We start from the raw sequence: 20209 nt of genomic DNA, 5'->3' as shown, positions 1-20209 counted from the left end.
GAATGACAGTGTTTGTGGCAGAGTCTGCATGCCTTCCCAATATATATCAGAGACCCTTAAATGCTTCTTCCCATAGTGAACATAAACGTCACTGGGTACACCGGTAAAAAGCATGGCTGCACTGTCAGAGAATTCAAAAAAGCTTGAAGAGTAGAAGAGGCAATGCAAAGGGAAAGCTGCAACTAGATGCAGTTTGATGTAAGTGAAAGATAAGACTGGTTTTGATATTTGGAAGCAAAGGAGCTGTTGAGGGGATTTATGATTAACAGGGTAATAGACAGAAAACATCATCTTGCAGAGAAATATTTCTGGAAGCAGGCAGATTCCAGAGGAGGAAATTGCAGCCCAGTTGTGATACTATTGAATCTTGAACAAGCGATTGCCTGGTAAATGGTCGGTAAATTCAGGAACCTCGAAATATAAACAGGAGAGAGGCCAGATTTGAAAAAAAAAAAATTTTTTTTTAAAACTGAGGGTGGGAGTACTGCTAAGATTGTCAAAATAATGCAGCCTTCATTTGTCCAGGGAATAATTTTACATATCCCTTTAATAATCAGTTCCTCATGCCCCTAACTCCACTATTGTTTCACCATCAGGAAACCTGGGTGGACCCAGAGTCCAAACCATCGTGAGATTTAGGAGTTTAAGGCTGAATTTCTGACCACTTTTAGGTAGAGGCGTGAAGCCTAGGCAGTTGTTTGCCCAAAAATAGTAACAGTATTTTTCTTTGACTGGGCGGGGCGCTGTCTGTGTTTAAAATCAGGGGTGTGGAAGGCCCTGAACACTCTCCTTCGGCTCTGCAAGTCCCAGTAGAGGAGGAAAAACTGAATTGGAGCAGCGGCCCCGCCCTCCGTGGCGGCAGGGCGGGGACGGGGCTGGGCTGGGCGAGGCGGGGCGGGGTTGGGCGAGGCGTGGCCGGGCAGGACCGGCCCCCGCCGAATCCCGCGGAGGGCGAGGCCTGCGCGCTGCGCAATCACGTGACTTCCTCGCCTCCGGGGACACCGACGCATGCGCGCCGCACTCTCGACGAGGCGGCCGTGGCGTTGGTGGCCTCTGCTCCGGTGTCTGTGGGGACAGAGACGGTGGAAGTGCCCTCTTCGGCTCGGTTGGCCCAGACTGCGGCTCATGGCATTGAGTGGCATCCGTCGTCAGGTCAGCTGGGGCGGGCGCCTTGGAATTGGCCGAAGGGGGTGGTACGCTGGGCAGCAAGGCGCCTGCCTTGTTTCAGGCCGCGCTAGGGCTGCGGCCTCCCTCTCCCGCGCTGTTTAAGCCTGCGTTGTACTCGGGGCCCAGCTGTCCATCCCTTCTCCTTCCCACCTGTTGGGTGGAGCGGTGCGAGGTTTCTTTTCTTAGACCCCACGTTTCTCTGCCGGTGCTTCAGGACGGGAGGGGAAATGTGGGCCTCCACCTTGATTTAGGAAGAGATTTGGGGTAAGTCCAAAGCTTTCCCGAGAGTTCGGAATCACTGTGGCTGGGACGGCTGGAAGTGGAAGAGACCCAGAGGATTGGGAGAATATAATACAAATTGTGTTAAACTTTTAGGCGCCTTGTAGGGCGCGTTTCGCGTTCTGACCAAAGCCACACTCTGGGACCCTGAGTCACAGCACCCCAAAGAACAGCTAAAGCTTTTGGCAGGATAGGGTAGAAGCAGAAAAACCAAACATTAAAGAGTAATGTTTACCTTTTGTAGCCAGAGACCAACACTGATGTTTTTCTAGTTCCAAAAATCACATCTTTAAGTTAATTAGTAGTACTGCTCTTAATGTGTTAGTAAGTACCATATTATGTACTATATTTATGCCGACTAAAATTTTAGTTTAATATTCATGTTGCCTTTTCTTTGAGGACATCAGGTTATTTGGCAACTGATCCTTGTTCAGAAATACGTAACACTTTTCTTTTTACAGTTGTAAAGGTTGATACCTAAGAAAGCAGGTTTCATACAGGGAAATATGAAACTCATGTTGGAACTTAAGTGTTTTTGGCTTTGAGAGCTTAAGTGGATTGAAAAAAAACAAGCAGCTACTGTCAGGTGTCCCTCCCCACCCCCCCTCCCCTTTATAACCTCATTCTAAAATTGCAAAAGTTGGAATTTTCCACTCTTCAGCCTCTGGAAGGGATAAAGTTAATGAAAGGAGTTGTACTAAAGAAGACAAGTTTTTAAGATTGTGAACTCTGGAATAATTAGGGGTTACCAAAGATGGCTAATTAGTAGGTGGTGAGAGATACTTGAAGTGAGAATTGAAAAGCAGAATTTTTTTAGTGTCAGAATATTTGGTAGTCTTTTTACTACTTGTAGTTGAATATGGGAAAGATAAAAAGTGTGTGTGGCTTTTTTTCAAGAGAAAGATTAGCAGATACAAATTACTATGTATAAAATAGATAAACAAGGTCCTACTGTGTAGCACAGGGAACTGCATTCAATATTTTGTAATAACCTAAAAAAAAGAAGAGAGAAAGAACAGAACCTTCTGTGGTATGCTAACAAATAATTCTGCATAAAACATAGGATTTTAATTTTATTTTGAAAAGTAGCCAAAGGGGGAAGAAAGTAGTTCCAGCCAAATGGTGTTTATTTTTTTCAAAGACCAAAGATGATAGAAACATTTATGTAAATAAATAAAGCCCAATTTCTGGAACATAGAAAGTGCTTAATATGTGGAAACTTTAAAAAGGTCAATCTGTGAACATTCTGCTCAGCCTCTGAAAACAATTTCCAAAACCAGTGGTTATGGTAGCCTCTTTTCTTCTGAACACTTGGAGTCTTCAAATTGGCTTATGTGTGGATGAGGCACAGAGTGACTTCTGGATTGCAAAGCTAGTTGATTTGAAGTACTCAAACTCCTGACTTAAATTCCTTAGTGATGACTTCAGATTTTTATGTGTTGCCCTCTTTATGAAAACAATAATCAGTGGTATGATTTTGAGTACCTCTGTCAGCATAAATGCCTATAGAGAAAAAAGAAGGTAATAGATCAGACTTCTCATTTTTAATTGAGTATGGGTTATTTAAGTCATCCTCCAAAAGAGCTTTTAAATTTTAAGATGGCATGCTGAATTGTTAGTCAGATGTATGGCATAACTGAACTAAAACTTGAACTGTATGAACTTGATGTAGAACTGTATTTTTTCATGTACTGCATATTCACTTTTAATATATCATGTTTTCTTTTATACTTGTGGACTTTATGCCTCTCATATGGTTTTATATAAGAAAGTACAGAGTAGTAAAAGGGCATCGAGTGGCTTAGTGAGTTGAGAAAAGGAGGAAACTTTTGTTATTCTGAGAGAATAGCATGAGTCCAGGCTCAGGCATGAGAATGTGTTGTCCTCTGTAAATGACAGTAAGGAATACTGTAGGATTAATACGTTTGAAAAGTTAAATTGGGACCAGATATATCATTCAAGTCTTTCAACAAATATTTATGTGCTGTTTTATACTAGACAGTTTTAGGTTCTAGGGACATAGTAGTGAAAAAAACCAAGGGTCCTTATCTCACTGAATTTAATATTCTAATAATATTAATTTATCTGTAGCAATAGTGTAGCAATGTTTTTCAAATTTTTTGACTGCAACCCATAATAGGATGTACATGTAACATTTCAATCCAATAATCCAGTAGTTGAATTCTGTGTGTATTTCAACAGTATGCCCTTAACGTGTGCATTGCACTCTGATGTATTTTTTCTACTCTGTATTTTTCCTTTAAAAAAAAATAAGCTGGTTTGAAGCATTCTGACTAATGTTTGAAAAACATTATTCAAGAGGGGAGAGAATAATTACTGATATTGTAACAGTAGCAGTATAAAAGAAGAGGATAGTTAATCTTTATAGCAAGGTATGTGTGATTATTTGTGGATGAGGTTTAGAGAGGTTAAGTAACTTGCTCAAAGTTCCCTAATGAGAAACTGGGCCAGATCTTTAATTCAGTTCTATCAGGCTCTAAAGCCCAAGCACTTTATTATACAACTTTCCAATTGATTATGAAAGTAATAAACTAGGTTTAGGACTCTGGGTGGAGGGTAAGGCCTGTGATGCTTTTTGTTTATCATACAATGAATTAAGTGTGTACTAGGCCTGCGTGTGTACTGTATCTCTATGTATTTGTAGACCTGGTTCTTACTCTCAGGGAATTTGAGACAAAGGAAGATAGACATGGAATGAGTATCACAAATGTGATGTGTGCTATGGGGGAAAAGGATGCTATGGAAGCATCATTGGGGGAACCTAACTAATTTGGAGGGTATGGGAATACTTTTCTGGAAGGGATGTTTAAATGTGCCCAGATTAATGAGTGGGCTTCAATTAGGTTGAAGGCTCTGAGTGGGAGTGTGGGGGTGGGGTACAGGGGTGGGAGAGCATTCCAGGTAGAAGAAACTGCATACACTAAGGCCTTGAAGCTGAAATGAGCTGAACTGGAAAACACAACAAAACTAAGTGACTGTGATATGTCAGTAAAGGGCAAGAAGAGAGAGCCTTTCAGGGAGGAAGTCATCATTACTGTTGGATGCTGTGATGAGCAGATCAGAAAGATGAATCAGAACATGTTCAGTTGGATTTATAAACAAGGAGATTGTGATCTTGGGGGAATTTCACAGTAGTGATAAAGAAGAATTCAAATTTACGAGTAAATGGAGGGTGTAGAAGTAGACAACTTCATTGTCTTCCCGTTGTATTTGGAACAAAATCCAAATCCTTAACATAGCTTATGATTGCCCTTTGGTTGTTTTTAAACTAAATTGTAGTATGTATATTATAAATTATTATATAAAAGATGAGAGATATTTTTACATGTTTGAAGGCTAATGGAAGTAATCTAATATACTGAGAGAAACTGATAAGGAGAGAGTGAAGATAATTTAAGAAGCAACATTCTTGAGAAGATGGGTGGGAGAAGTGATCCAAGTCATGAGTTCAGGGTTTGACCTTTTGTAGCAGCAGAGATACTTCATCCATTGTGACCAAGGTAAGGAGGAGGACAAATAATATAGCTCTTATAAGAGTGCTATAATAGAGGTGCAGAACAAATACTTAGCAAAAGACAAAAAATGGTTATGTGTTTCAGCTTTTATAGGAGTGCTATAATAGGGGTACAGAACAAATACTTTGAGAGCAAAAGGGAGGGAAGATTATACAAGAGGTGAGGGAAAACTCTTAGAGGAAAACATAGGCAGAACAGCACTTTTCAGGATGAATTGCAGCAATATCTTTTTGGATCCACCTCCTAAAATAAGGAAAATAAAAACAAAAATAAACAATTGGGACCTAATTAAACTTAAAAGCTTTTGCACAGCAAAGGAAACTGTAAATAAAACACAAAGACAGCCCACAGAATGGGAGAAAATATTTGCAAACAATGTGGCCAACAAGGTATTAATCTCCAAAATATACAAACAGCTCATGCAGCTCAATATTAGCAAACAAACAACCCAGTCAAAAAATGGGCAGAAGATCTTTTCTCCAAAGAAGACATACAGGTGGCCAAAAAGCACGTGAAAAGATGCTCAACATTGCTAATTATTAGAGAAATGCAAATCAAAACTACAGTGAGGTATCACCTCAACACTGGTCAGAATGGCCATCATCAAAAAGTCTACAGAAAATAAATGCTGGAGAGGGTGTGGAGAAAAGGGAACTGTCCTACACTGTTGGTGGGAATGTAAATTGGCACAGCCACTATGGAGAGCAGTATGGAGGTGCCTTAAAAAACTACAAAGAGAGCTGCCATATGATCCAGCAAAAGCACTCCTGGGCATGTATCTGGAGAAAACCATAATTTGAAAAGATACATGCATCCCAGTGTTCATTGCAGCACTGTTTACAATAGCCAACACATGGAAGTAACCTAAATGTCCATGGACAGATGAATGGTTAAAGAAGATGTTGTACATATCAGTGGAATATTACTCAGCCATAAAAAAGAATGAAATAATGCCATTTGCAGCAACATGCCTAGACCTAGAGATTATCATACTAAGTGAAATCAGTCAGACAGAGAAAGACAAATATGATATGTCTTATATATGGAATCTAAAAAATGATACAAATGAACTTATTTACAAAGCAGAAATAGACTCACAGACGTAGAAAACAAACTTCTGGTTACCAAAGGGGAAAGGTGGGGGGGAAGGGGTAAATTAGAAGGTTGGGGTTAACATATACACACTACATATGTAAAATAGATAATCAACAGCACCTACTGTACAGCACAGGGAAACTACTCAATACTTTGTGATAACCTATATGGGAAAAGAATCTGAAAAAGAATAGATATATGTATATATAACTAAATCACTTTGCTGTACATCTGAAACTAACATACACGTAAATCAACTATACTCCAATATAAAATACAAATTTAAAAAAATAATAAAGAATAGAAGAGGTGAGGGGATTGGGAGAATGGTAATATAATAGATTTACTTCTTGGAGGTATAAAGAATTTTAAGAAGGAAATAGGGCATTAATGGAGATCTAGGAGGATAAAGCCTGACCCACCGTTGGTTGTGGCAGCTAGGTCAATATGAGAAATTAGTATTTTCATCGGAGTGATATGGGCTGGACTACATAGTGTACCAACAAATGGTTATTTTCTTAGGAAAAATACTGCAGTGGAACATGGTTGTTCATGATTAATTCTTTCATATGGCCTTTAAAAAATTATTTCTAATAATAGAAATGTTACTTATTCTTACATATTTCTCTTTTAGCCAGTAACTTTGTAAGTCTAATACTTCTAATAATTTGCCTGTAGATTCATCATTATTTCTTAAGGAGAAAGTTCTAGAATATTTTCTTTTAAACATAGGTCAGAGCTGTGCTTAACTTTAAGGTTTATGCTACATACTGAATTTGGAGAATATAACCCAAAGGAAATTGCTTTTTACAAATAGGCATTTACATGAGGGAGTTTACTGTGATATACTTAGTAAAGCCAAATCTTAGAAAGAACTCAAGTCAAATTGAGGAATAGTTAAGCAAATCCAGCCATACTGCCCTTCTTGCTGATCTATTTTTCTGTGAACATGCCAGACAAGGCACTTACTTATCTCAGAACTTGCTCTTTCTGCTACCTGTCATTTTCTTCCTCCAGACAGCTGCATGACTGGCTTTCTTACTACCTCATCCTCTCTTTTATTTTGTTCTTAGCACTTGGTACCACATACATATTAGAAATATAGTTAGATTAAAAAAGTCTCTATCTCCCCACTGGAACGTCAGCTCCTTGAGAGCAGGGGCTTTGTTTCGTTCACAGCTAAATTTCCACTGCTTAGAATAGTAGTGTCTGACACACAGAATTAGCTCATTAAATATGTTGAATGAATATTATTACACTAGGAAATGATATTGGTTAGAGATTTTTAAAAATACTAAATAAAAGGGGTTCAGCATAGAGTAATTTGTATACCTAAATTCAGTAAAATAAATGAAAAATATAAATCAGATAAAGTAAAAAAGAAATAAAATAGTATAAACCCAAAAGGACAAAGAACAGAAGAGGAGGTATCAACAGATGAGAATTCAACGTTTTGGAAGAAAGCAGATGGACCAGTTTTAACTGATTAACTTAGGTTTTCACTTTTTTGCGTTCAGCTCTGTGCCTGCAGAGAGGGAAGTTAATAAGAAACAAGATGGATATTCCCACAAAATCCCAGAAAGGCTCAGGAATTTCAGGTTCCAAGGGCCTCTGAAGATGGGAGTGCTGAATGCAACTAAAAATTGTAAGATTTGTTAAAGGTCTAGAGTAGTTTAGACCCTAGATTTTCCTTCTCCATCTAGTATAGCCAGCAAAAAACTGGATGTTGGTTATTTGAAGAGGGCAAAAGCAGAGAAGTTAGCACAGCTGTTGGGAGGTGGGGCAGGGGTGAAGGGTCTTAGCGAAAATGGGAAGTTGAATGAAAGTTTATATATTGAATGGTGAAATCACCAGCCTTGTTTGTCTTCTTTGCTCCCAGAATGCTTGTGCCTTACTTAAGTTGAAACATTCTTCTTTGGGAAAACTTAACCCAAGGGAAATAATGTAGAGCACTGACATTTAGTGGGTTCCCCCCTCAAAGAATGCCATCATTGGGCATTCCCAGTCGTTAGGACTCTGCACTTTTCACTGCTAAGGTCATGGGTTTCATTTCTGGTTGGGGAGCTAAGATCCTGCAAGCTGCATGATGTGGCCAAAAAAAAAAAAAAAAAAAAAAGAATGCCATCCTGCACTGAGGCCCACCAGTTGCCAAGCTTTATCCAGCCTCTAATTTGTTTTGTAACGCCTCACACTTACTCTTGAACAGAAGTTTGAAGATCACTGTACTTGAGAGACCAAAATAAATAGTCAAAAGACACTCAGAAGAGACAGATAGTGCTGAGAACAGAAGAAAATTTAAATTATAGAGAGATAGCAGGAGATACGGCAGTGAAAAAGGAATATTGATTACTCAGAGAATAAAAAATGGAAGTTAAAAATTTGACTCACAGGGCTTCCCTGGTGGCGCAGTGGTTGAGAGTCCGCCTGCCGATGCAGGGGACACGGGTTCGTGCCCCGGTCCAGGAAGATCACACATGCTGCGGAGCGGCTGGGTCCGTGAGCCATGGCTGCTGAGCCTGCGCGTCCGGAGCCTGTGCTCCGCAACGGGAGAGGCCACAGCAGTGAGAGGCCCGCATACCGCAAAAAAAAAAAAAAAAAAAAAATTTGACTCACATTAAAAATCCAGTAAAAGGGTTATGGCAGAGTAGAATGAATCAAAGGGATAGAAGAAAAATGTGGGGAAAGGTAAGAAAAGTAGAGGATCAATCCGGGAGGTCCAACACCTGAGCAGTGTGAATTCAACAAAGAGAAAATCAATAGGAGGAAATTATCAAATAAATAATAGATACGGAACATAAGAACTGAATGATGTAAATAGATTAAAATAGGCCTTCCAAATGAATGCCTTGAAGAATGAATGGAAAATACTCACCTTAGGGCACATCATTATGCAATTTCAGAACACCTGGGATAAACAAACTAAAAGCTTCTGTGGAGGAAAAAAGGTTACATATCGAGGATTAGAAGTAAAAAGACATCAGATGTTCTCAACAGCAACATCAGGTGCTAGGAAACAATGAATAAATTCCTTCAAAACTTTTAATAAAAAATCATTTTCATTCTAGAATTTTAAACTTACAATCTGTCATTCAGTTATGAGGATTTTAGAATTGGAAAGTCTTTTTTTCACCCTACATACCCTTTTTCAGAGTTACAGAAATGATTCTCTACAAAAGGGAGTAAATCAACAAAGAAAAAGATTTTATTATAAATGAGATTCAACCAAGGGGACAAGGGAAAGGAATTCCTTGGATCAAAATGAAGAGACAAACCTAGACAGGACAAGCCAGTCTAAATTGTTGCAGAAGATTAGATGGTTTCAGAAAGGATGGATCTGGAAGGGAAAATAGAATTGATAAGTATGAGTGACAGTTGTTTTTGAAGGACCTTTATAAGACCTCAAGGATGTGGGGTCATTTTTCAAAGGCAATGAAACATATGAAAATGAGGAAATATTTAAAGAAAGAGAAGCAAGGAAATGTAATTATAGTTTACAGGATAGCTTGAAAAAAATGTTTACATGGTCATAATAATGTAAACTTGAATATTGATTCAAGCCCAACCTGATAGAACTGTATTGGGAGCACATGAGAGGAAAGCTGTGCATGTATGTTTGGTATAATAACTAAACCCATATCTTCTCTAATAGCAAAAAAGATCTAAAATGGAAAAGTCAAGAAATAAAATAATGCCCTCAGATAAACGCTGTGTTGATTACCAGTTCTTTGAAGTTAAAGTCAACAGATTTTTTTCTTCCTCCTCTTAAAACCTCTGCAAAACAAATTCTAAATGCATTGTAAAGTTCACTTTTATTTTCGTTATTAATTTTAAAGTATAACACCTTAAGTTTGGATAACAATTTCCAGGGAATTAATTGTTTGCAGTGGTATCTTCATTTATGTGAATTTATAGCTTTTAAGACTTTGACATGCTTTTATCTCATCCGGAGTTTTCAACAGCCTTGTGAAGCAGATAATATAAGTATTACTAGTCTTATTTGGAAGTGAGAAAAGTCCAAGACTGACCTAGAATCTCATGCTATTAAGGGAGAGAAGTAGGACTCACCCTCCTCTACCCCTTTGTTCTTTCTAATATTTACCACACTATACTTTGTCTTCTTATGGTGAAAGAAAGATCTGGAAATTCTAATTCCTAGTCTCTTGTATTTTGCCTTTTCTAATTTAGTTATAGCTTAGCTGTCTTCTTCCTTTAAAAAAAAAAAAAAGCTTTATTGTGGTAAAAACACATAAAATTTACCTTAATCTTTTTTTTTTTGCCATGCTGCACAGCATGTAGGATCTTAGTTCCCCCCGACCAGGGATCAAACCCGTGCCCCCTCCAGTGGAAGTGTAGCATCTTAACCACTGGACTGCCAGGGGAGTCCTTTCTTAACCATTTTTAAGTGTACAGTTCAGTAGTGTTGCGTATATTAACGTGGTTTAACAGATTTCCAGAACTTTTTCATCTTTCAAATCTGAAACTATACCCATTAAAACAACTCCTCTTTTTCCCCCTCTCTCTGCTCCCTCATAACCACTATTTAGCTTTCTCTTTCTATGAATTGGATGACTCTAGATAGAATCACGTAGTACTTGTCTTTTTTGTGACTGGTTTATTTCACTTAGCATAATGTCCTCAAGGTTCATCCATGTGGTGTATGACAGGATTTCCTTCATTTTAAAGACTGATGATATTCCATTGTATGTATATATCACATTTTATTTACTTCTTCATCTGTTGGTGGACATTTGGGTTCCTCCTTTGGTGGTTGTGGATAGTGCGGCTATGAACATGGGTATACAGATAGCTCTTTGAAACCTGGCTTTCAGTTAGTTTGGATATATACTCAAGTGGGATTTTTGTTTTTGTTTTTAATATTTATTTATTTTGGCTGTGCTGGGTTTTAGTTGCAGCACGTGGGATCTTCATGGCTGTGTGTGGGATCTTCATTGAGGCTTGCAGGATCTTTTAGTTGTGACATGCAGGATGTAGTTCCCTGACCAGGGATTGAACCTGGGCCCCCTGCATTGGGAGCCTGGAGTCTTAACCACTGGACGGACCACCAGGGAAGTCCCTGGGATTTTTGGATTACATGGTAGCTCTATTTTTAATATTTTGAGGAAACTCCATTTGGTTTTCTGTGCCGTTTTACAATCCCGCAGTTAGTGTACAAAGGTTCCAGTTTCACCTCATCCTTGACAAAACTTGTTATTTTCTGGGTTTTTTTTGATAGTAGCCATCCTAATCGGTGTTGATGTGATATCTCATTGTGAATTTGATTTGTATTTCTGTGATAATTAGTGATGTTGAGCATCTTTTCATGTGCTTGTTGGCCATTTGTTTATCATCTTTGGAGAAATGTCTAAGTCTTTTTTTTATTTTTTAATTGAGTGTTCAGTTATGGGAGTTCTTTATGTATTCTATATATTAACTACTAATCAGACATAAGATTTGCAAATATTTCCTCCTCTTCTGCTATTTGCCTTTTAACTGTGTTGATTGTGTCCTTTGATGCATGAAAGTTTTAGTTTGATGTAGCCCCATTTGTATATTTTTGCTTTTTTTGCCTGTGCTTTTGGTATCATAGCCAAGAAATCATTGCCAAGTCCAATATCATGAAGCTTTTCCCATATGTTTTCTTCTAGGAGTTTTATAGTTTTAGGTTTTACATTTAGGTTTTTAATCCATTTTGGGTTAATTTTTGTGTATGCTGTAAGGTAAGGATTCAGCTTCATTCTTTTGCATGTGAATATCCAGTTTTCCTAGCACCATTTGTTAAAGAGACTGTCCTTTCCATTGAGTGATCTTGGGACCCTTGTCCAACATTTATTTCTGGGCTTTCTGTTCTGTTCTATTGGTCTGTTTGTCTTTATGCCAATACCACACTGTTGTCTTCTTCCTTTTGATAGTTGTTTTTTACCCCTTTGCCATTTTATATTGCTAGTTGGAAGTTATTGGTGGTTGTTAAGAATAAACTGGTACTAGTAGTTGCCACATTATGAAGTATATGTTAGAATAACTTATTAAAAAATAACTTTAGTGTATTTTTCTTTTGGCCATGTGATTTTTTAAAGTAATCAGAAAAGTGATCTCCCTAAGGGTAAGGCTGGCGTAAACTCTTTTTTTTTTTTTTTTTTTTGCGGTACGCAGACCGTTCACAGTTGTGGCCTCTCCTGTTGTGGAGCACAGGCTCCGGACGCGCAGTTTCAGTGGCCGTGGCTCACGGGCCCAGCCGCTCCGCGGCATGTGGGATCTTCCCAGACCAGGGCACGAACCCGTGTCCCCTGCATCGGCAGGCGGACTCTCAACCACTGTGCCACCGGGGAAGCCCCTTAACTCTTTTTATAACACTGTAATTGCAGGGTGTGGAGTAATTGATCATTTCTGAAGATGCAGGGGTGTGGTAAATTTGCTGATTCCAGAAGAAACCCTTATGTCCCACTTAAGTATGCAGTTAGAACAGTAGTAAATGAATCAGAATGTATCAACTAACAACTTTCCTTTTGTTTTTTTGACAGTATGCTTTGAAATAAAGATACAAAATAATGACTAATTTGTATATGGAAGATTAGTCTTCAAATGTGTCTTTTCTTTAAAGGAGGGGGCAAAAGAGACCAAAATAAGTTGAAAAGCTTCTGCCCCTTTTCCTAGGGTCTCAACTGGTAAACCCGGAAACGTTTATGACAATAATCAGTCATTCAAGTAGAAGGGAACTATTTTTTCTAGTAGTCTAATATTGATACTTTGGGATTGTCCTTTATCGTGTACCAACTAGATTTGGTTGTATTATTTCTTCTCAGATTCCTCTTGCTCTCCACATTGCTTACTTTCATTTCACTTCCTCAATGCAGACCCTCTTCATTCTGGTCAGTCTTATTTCCTTCTTGTCTTGGAACCAGTCCTAATTTCCATCTTCTTGTCTACTGTTAATAAGAAGGGTTGTTCTGTCAAGTTAAGTGGGCTATTCACTATTTTGGAATAATTTATCATTATTTCTCTATTATTCCAAAATCTGTAGTTTTTCAAAGTGAAGACCAAATTCTATATTTCATGAAGGTTTGCTAGATGCCTATAATGTTCAATTGATTTTCCTAAACTTTGACTTTGTTTCATTTGAAATTTTGTCTCTCTAATTGTTTTGCATGTTTTTTTTTATCACTCTCCAACTACTAATAGTTAATAAACCTTAGAGTGAGGACCTTATCTTATACCTATGTATTCTCTATAAGGAATGTAGTATAGTGCTGGATATGGATCAAGTATTGAAAACTTTTTTTTTGTCCCCACCTGACCTTCCCCCACTTTCCTTCTTCTGCTTTCCCTCTTCTTCTTCTCCTTTTTAAAAAATATTCCTTAGATTTACCTGGTTATAACTAATTCTTCCAGTGGCATTTAGCCTCAAAGTTGACTCGACATTTTAAATTTATCCTTTCTTTGGAAAAACTGCTTTATACTGCATTTTGAAATAGTGGACATATTTTAAAATCTGGATATCAAATCTACATGACAATTTAAAAGATGCTTTCCATACACACAGAAAAAACCTAAAATTAGTAAGAAGACAAACTCAAAAATGTTTTACAATGTGTGTCATTTTCTAGTTTAGAGAGAGCTTTTGCAAACCATTAATAAAAAATGCAGTAGAAAATATAGACAGGGCTTCCCTGGTGGCGCAGTGGTTAAGAATCTGCCTGCCAATGCAGGGGACACGGGTTCAAGCCCAGGTCCAGGAAGATCCCACATGCCGCGGAGCAACTAAGCCTGTGTGCCACAACTACTGAGCCTGCTCTCTAGAGCCCACGAGCTACAACTACTGAAGCCTGCACGCCTAGAGCCCGTGATCCGCCACAAGAGAAGCCACCGCAATGAGAAGCCCGCACACCACAACGAAGAGTAGCCTCCACTCGCCGCAGCTAGAGAAAGCCCACGTGCAGCAACAAAGACCCAACTCATCCAAAAATAGATAAATAAATAAACAAATAAGTAAATAAATTAAAAAGAAAATATAGACAAAGGATGTGAAATAGTATTTAAGGGGAAAAAGGAAATAGAAATTCAACATCTTTGTAGTTAAAGAAATGCAAATCAAAATGAGGTACTACTTTCTTTCCTTTTTTTAATCAGATGAGCAAAAATTGTTTCATGATACCTAGTGCTGACAAGAGGAGATGGAAAAATGGACATTCTCATGTCCATGTCTCATTAGTGGGTTAGTTAGGAATGCATTTTTCTGCAAGTAATAGAAAAACTCATCTATTGATACTAGTTTAAGCAAATAGGGACTTATTTTCTTACACAGTATGAAGCTGGCATTGTGTTATTAGCAGCTTGATGTCAGGGCTGGCATTTCTTAATTTTCTTGGCCAGTTCTTTTGACTGCTTTGTGAATACAAGTTGTTTCAGATATGTTCACATTCAAAGTAAGAAGAAAGTGGTAGAGCCTACACTATTTGTTGACTGTCCCTTTTATCAGAAAAGCAAAATTGTTCCCAGAGCTCTGCAGCAGATGTGCTTTTCAGACTCATAATCCTTACATGGGGTTAGGTATATTGCTGCTCTGAACCAAAACAGTGTTTTATTAGGAAGATGGTGAGAGGGAATGTTGGCTAGTCAGCTAAAATTGTCTTGTCACACGGCTGGTACAACTTTTTTAAAGATAAGTTGTCAGCGTATTCCCACATTTATACACAGATCTTTGATGCAACAGTTCCATTGTTCAGAGTTTACCCGTGAATAAGTTTCTGTTCCTCTGAATCATTCAGAGAACATGGTAGAGGTACAACTTTCTGGGCCTGAGCCTAGAACTGAGAATCATTGGCGTTGGGGCCAATGAATATGTATTTAAAGAAAATAGCTTACTAGGTGACTATTATGTGGAGCTAGGTTGTATAGACTATAGAGAAACCCAGATTTTTAAAGTAGGCATAAAATTGCAAAAAAAAAAAAAAAATTGTATCCAGCCAACCACTGGCATGGCATATCTGGAGCTGGTTTTTCTTAAAAACAAAACAAATGAAACAAAATACCTCTTTTTTTTTTTTTTTTTTAACTTCAGTTAAATAATTGCAGATAAGCCAAAAGAAGAAAGCGTCAGCCCAGTTATATGGGGAGAACAGCCATTAACACCAACTAATATTGTTAGTGTATTTTATTTGATATAAATCCTTACAGATCTGTGTGTAGCATGCATATAGTATATATATAGTGGTTATCTTTCTATACCAAGACAGGTGCACATATTTCCTTTTAAATTATTATTCCATTGTACAAATATGCCACCTACTAAAGCACTGTTCTTAATACTACCCTCTTTTTTTCGCTATAATAGTGTTCTAGTGAATGCTTTTAAACAAATAAATGTTTTTTATCTGATTATTTACATAACAAAATATGCACAATTGCCATTTGGTATATTTTGTGCGACTGTCCTCCAGAAACATCTTTTTACTTGTTGCCAATTTGATATCTCATTGTTTTAATTTACATCTTTATTAGTAAAGATTCAGTCCTTTCATATGTTTATTGGCCACTTGCATTTCTTTCTTTGAATTCCTTTAGTCTTAATCCTTTTTTACATTATATTATGCAATATTAACTAATTATGTATTCTGAGTATATTTTAGGAGTAAATCAATTTTATGGTCTGTTTAGTTTTGAGAATAATCCCTAATTTAAAAAGAAGACATGCCCTATAATTTAATGATTCAGTTTCCATTTAAACTGTTAGTGGAAGAGATGAAGTGAATTGTGAAAATATATTGTAGTATTTACCTTACAGGATAAAAGAATAATTCCTTATTATTTTATGGCCTTAACCATAAGATGACTTAATTTAAACGATTTTATGAAGTAACTATCCAGATGGTGAAACTTTCATAAATATTTTTTTTATGATTTTTTAAAAAATTTATTTATTTTTGGCTGTGTTGGGTCTTCGTTTCTGTGTGTGGGCTTTATCTAGTTGCGGCGAGCGGGGGCCACTCTTCATTGCGGTGCGCGGGCCTCTCACTGTTGCGGCCTCTCTTGTTGTGGAGCACAAGCTCCAGATGCGCAGGCTCAGTAGTTGGTGGCACACAGGCCTAGTTGCTCCGTGGCATGTGGGATCGTCCCAGACCAGGGCTCGAACCCGTGTCCTATGCATTGGCAGGCAGATTCTCAACCACTGTGCCTCCAGGGAAGCCCTATGATTTTTTATTTTTTGGCTACGTGGCTTGTGGGACCTAAGTTCTCTGACCAGGGATCGAACCCGGGGCCCCAGCAATGAGAGCACAGAGTCCTAATCACTGGACTGCCAGGGAATTCCCTTATAACTATGTTTTTATTTTTATTTTTTTATTATTTCTTTTATAACTATGTTTTTAATAACACTTACTTTAAAAATCAACTCTTTAATTTTAAAACCTTAATGTGTATCTTCTATAATAAAATCAAACCTAGCTGCTAGGATTTTAAATTTATAGATATATTTCAACAGTATAACCTTCTTAAAAATCTGTCCTGAGCTAAGTTATGAATTTCCCACTGAAACATTTATATCCATGACCAGAATTTGTTTTGTTAGCTAAAGCCTCCAGAACAGATATTAAAGTTATTGCTGTTTTTCAGGATTGGTAGCAAGATAGTATTCAGATATTAAAATTTAGATTCTTAGCTAAGGAGCACTGAATTCTAGATATGATTGCTTCTTTAGGGAGCAGGCTCAATACTCACTTTTATAGATGAAGGAGCTAGTTTTTACTCAGTCAACAATAAACTGGCAGAATTTTGGAAAATTTGTTATAGAATTCAATTTGTAATATAAAAACTAATAAACCTTCTGATTATGACTTACAGGAGAGCTCAAGAATCAAATTAATATATTCCTTTAATAGCTAACTTGGGCTTTTAAAAGGTGGTTTTGATGATGCCAAATAAACATTTGGAAGATGTTTCTCTTTATGTTTCCACAGATCATTAACTGAAGAAAAAATAAACAGCCATGCAAAATTCTCACATGGATGAGTACAGAAATTCCAATAATGGCAGCACAGGCAACAGTTCAGAGGTAGTGGTAGATCAGTCTACTGATTTCAGTACTGAGATTATGAATGTTACAGAAATGGAACAGTCACCCGATGGATCTCCTAATGTGAATACAACTACGGAAGAAAATGAAATAGCAAATACTGTGGACCTTCCAGTGACAGAAACAGAAGCAAATTTCCCTCCAGAATATGAAAAGTTTTGGAAAACTGTAGAAAGTAATCCTCAGGATTTTACAGGCTGGGTATATTTGCTTCAGTATGTAGAACAGGAGGTTAGTAACTATTTAAATGGGATTAGAGGGGACAGAAAAATCAAGTAATATCAGACTAGGCCTTATTGTTTTGTAATTAAAGTTGCCTCTTTTATAATTTTCAGATTAAGTTGAAGAACATTTTAGATAATATTTTTTTAGCTTCAAAAATAACTTTCATAGCATTTGTACATTATGGAAAGTATGAGAATCAAAGTCTAATGTTTGTAATAATTGGTGTGTGTATGTATGTGTGTATAAAATTGCTGAAATAAAAAAATTACTTTGCTGTTTGACAGAATTAGTTCCTTCTGTTTCAAAGGATAAGATTGCATTTGTAGGAAAAAGGGCTGCTGTGTGTGTGGTTTTTAAGCCTGCCGTTTATTTTGAGATAATAACAGGCATACCTCGTCTTATTGCGCTTCACTTTATTGAGCTGCACAGATACTGCGTTTTTTACAAATTGAAGATTTGTGGCAATCCTGCGTCGAGCAAGTCTGTTGATGCCATTTTTCCAACAATATTTGCTCATTTCCTGTCTCTGTCACATTTTTGGTATTTCTTGCAGTATTTCACACTTTTTCATTATTATGTTATGGTCATCTGTGATCAGTGGTATTTGATGTTACTATTGTTTTGGCATATTTTAGCAAAGTATTTTTAAATTAAGGTATGTACATTGTTCTTTTAGACATAATGCTATTGCACACTTAATAGACTACAGTATAGTGTAAACAGAAATTTTGTGTGCACTTGGAAACCAGAAAATTTGTGTGACCTGGAACTTAACCCGCAATATCTCTGAGGTATGCCTGTACATTTGAAAGGAATAATAGTTTTTGTGACAAAAATTTCCAAGATGTTTAAACACCTTGTTTTATTTTCATCAGAATCACTTGATGGCTGCCAGGAAAGCGTTTGACAAATTTTTCATACACTATCCGTATTGCTATGGTTATTGGAAAAAGTATGCAGACCTCGAAAAGCGGCACGACAACATTAAACAATCAGATGAGGTGCGTACATTACTGAATAAAGTTATCTCCATTAGGTACTGTAAGCCAAATAATAACAAAACAGAGACTTTTTTTGGCTGGCAGTACCTACGATTTATGGTCAAACAATTTTATAGGGTATTTTATTTGCATTTGTCACTCTTGTGGCATTTGTAGCTAATATTTTCTCTCTTTGTTGGCAGGTGCGTTAAACCTCTACAGTTTGTCAAGCTTTGCAGTGCAAGCCTCTGTATTACACTGCAGCTTAACAAGTAGGGCAGGGCTTTTCTCTCACTTACATTTATTTCTCATTTTCCAAACAATATAGTTGGTTTGCTAGTCACATTTGCTACGTCTTATTGCATTTTTGGTCAGACGCTGTCATTGATGCTCTAATGGGTCTGTGCCCTATGGTCTGTAACCCAAAGCCTGCCCACACAACCCGGTCAGAATGCAGGGACTGCTGCGCTTTGAAGATCAAGACTCTGCACGTGGGGATCAGAACATTGCCATGTTCTATCCAACCTCCACCCAAATGGTAATGGTAGATTATTTAAACAAAATTCCAGTAATTAGTATTTCTAAGGTTCACCGGATAACACAGTGTTGCCTCTCTGTTAAGAAATAATTAAATATTTGAAGTACAGTTTGTTGTTTTCTTCTTAGGTGTATCGCCGGGGGCTTCAGGCAATACCTCTTAGTGTTGACCTTTGGATACATTATGTAAACTTCTTAAAAGAAACATTGGACCCTGGTGATCCTGAGACAAACAGTACAATAAGAGGGTATGTGAAACACTGATACTTAAATGTATTTAAAGATATAAATAAGTCAAGTATTCTGATATTGATAATAGAACTACTCATGAATGCTGAACTAAAAGTTTAACTTTCTTTTTCACTATTAAAAAAATGATACACATAGTAAACTTATGCATGATTATTAAAAAATGTACATAATAAAGTCCTCCACCATTCCACACCCCCTTTGCTTATGTTCCCAATCTCTCCTCTCATGGTTAATTACTTGGGGTGTGTGCTTTCAGATACACATAGATGTACATATATGTGTGTATACATATTACACATATTTTTGTTTGATTTCTTAAAAAAATTAACAGAATGTTTTAGAAATTCTCCCTACCATTTTTTTAACCATTGCAAGAGTGTTTTATAGTATCAAGGTAGTATATTTTATTTGACCAAATTCTTATTTATAGGAAATCATTAGTGCTTCAGTGAACATCTGTTTACAAGTCAATGTTTATGTAGAACACTCTAGAAATGTAACTTCTGTCAAAGGGAATTGCAGCTCTGTTTTGTCAAATGTTCTTTTAAAAGTGGTACCAATTTTAAATTCCCACAGTGTATGAGGGTAGTCATTTTCCCATAGTCATGCCATGTTTTTTTTTTTTAACCTCCAGTACTATTTCATTATCTTAGTTCACATATCTGTAGGTTGGTCATCCTGGTTTACCATCTTTTCAAATGCTGTCTATATAAGGCATTTTTACATTGCTTATTCATGACATTTGCTCATTTTACTTTTGGATTGTCTTTGTTACTGATTATAGGAATTTAAAATGTGTTTTTGGTTTTTATTTTCATCAAATTATTGATATGTACATGTAATTTAAAAAGTTATTGTTAAACTGCTTGTAACAAAAAGTGATCCCTCCACCTCTCTTTAAATATTTTAGCCGTTTCTTCTGATATTTTCCAACATGTTTAAAACAGTAGCACTCTACTGTTTTCTGCTTCTCTCTCACTACGTATAGACATTATCATTCTGTTATGGTAGATGAGAATTTTTAGTTCACTTATACCCTGTCTTCCCATTCCTCATCTTTCCAGTATGGATAG

General features: G+C 37.1%; 1 protein-coding gene across 2 annotated transcripts in view; it reads left to right on the top strand.

Annotated features, from left to right (window-relative positions):
* Positions 1-1000: 1000 nt before the first annotated feature.
* PRPF39 (pre-mRNA processing factor 39) overlaps positions 1001-20209 on the top strand; it is a 37707-nt gene continuing 18498 nt past the window's right edge. Inside the window, exons 1-4 of one of the 2 annotated variants that reach the window (XR_457113.1) lie at positions 1001-1152; positions 17027-17373; positions 18243-18368; positions 19014-19132. Coding sequence is in view for 1 of the 2 variants with exons in the window: in XM_007467370.1 (XP_007467432.1) it covers positions 17056-17373; positions 18243-18368; positions 19014-19132 (563 nt within the window). In the remaining variant the exon portion in view is untranslated. Of the gene's footprint in view, positions 1153-17026; positions 17374-18242; positions 18369-19013; positions 19133-20209 lie in introns of those variants that run through there. The other variant, XM_007467370.1, reaches the window with a different exon arrangement.

This window comes from Lipotes vexillifer, unplaced genomic scaffold (genome assembly GCF_000442215.2).
Source record: "Lipotes vexillifer unplaced genomic scaffold, Lipotes_vexillifer_v1.1 scaffold190, whole genome shotgun sequence".
Taxonomy (NCBI): Eukaryota; Metazoa; Chordata; class Mammalia; order Artiodactyla; family Lipotidae; genus Lipotes; species Lipotes vexillifer.
The sequence above is the reverse complement of the archived record's forward strand: the minus strand, read 5'-3'. Positions and strand labels throughout refer to the sequence as shown.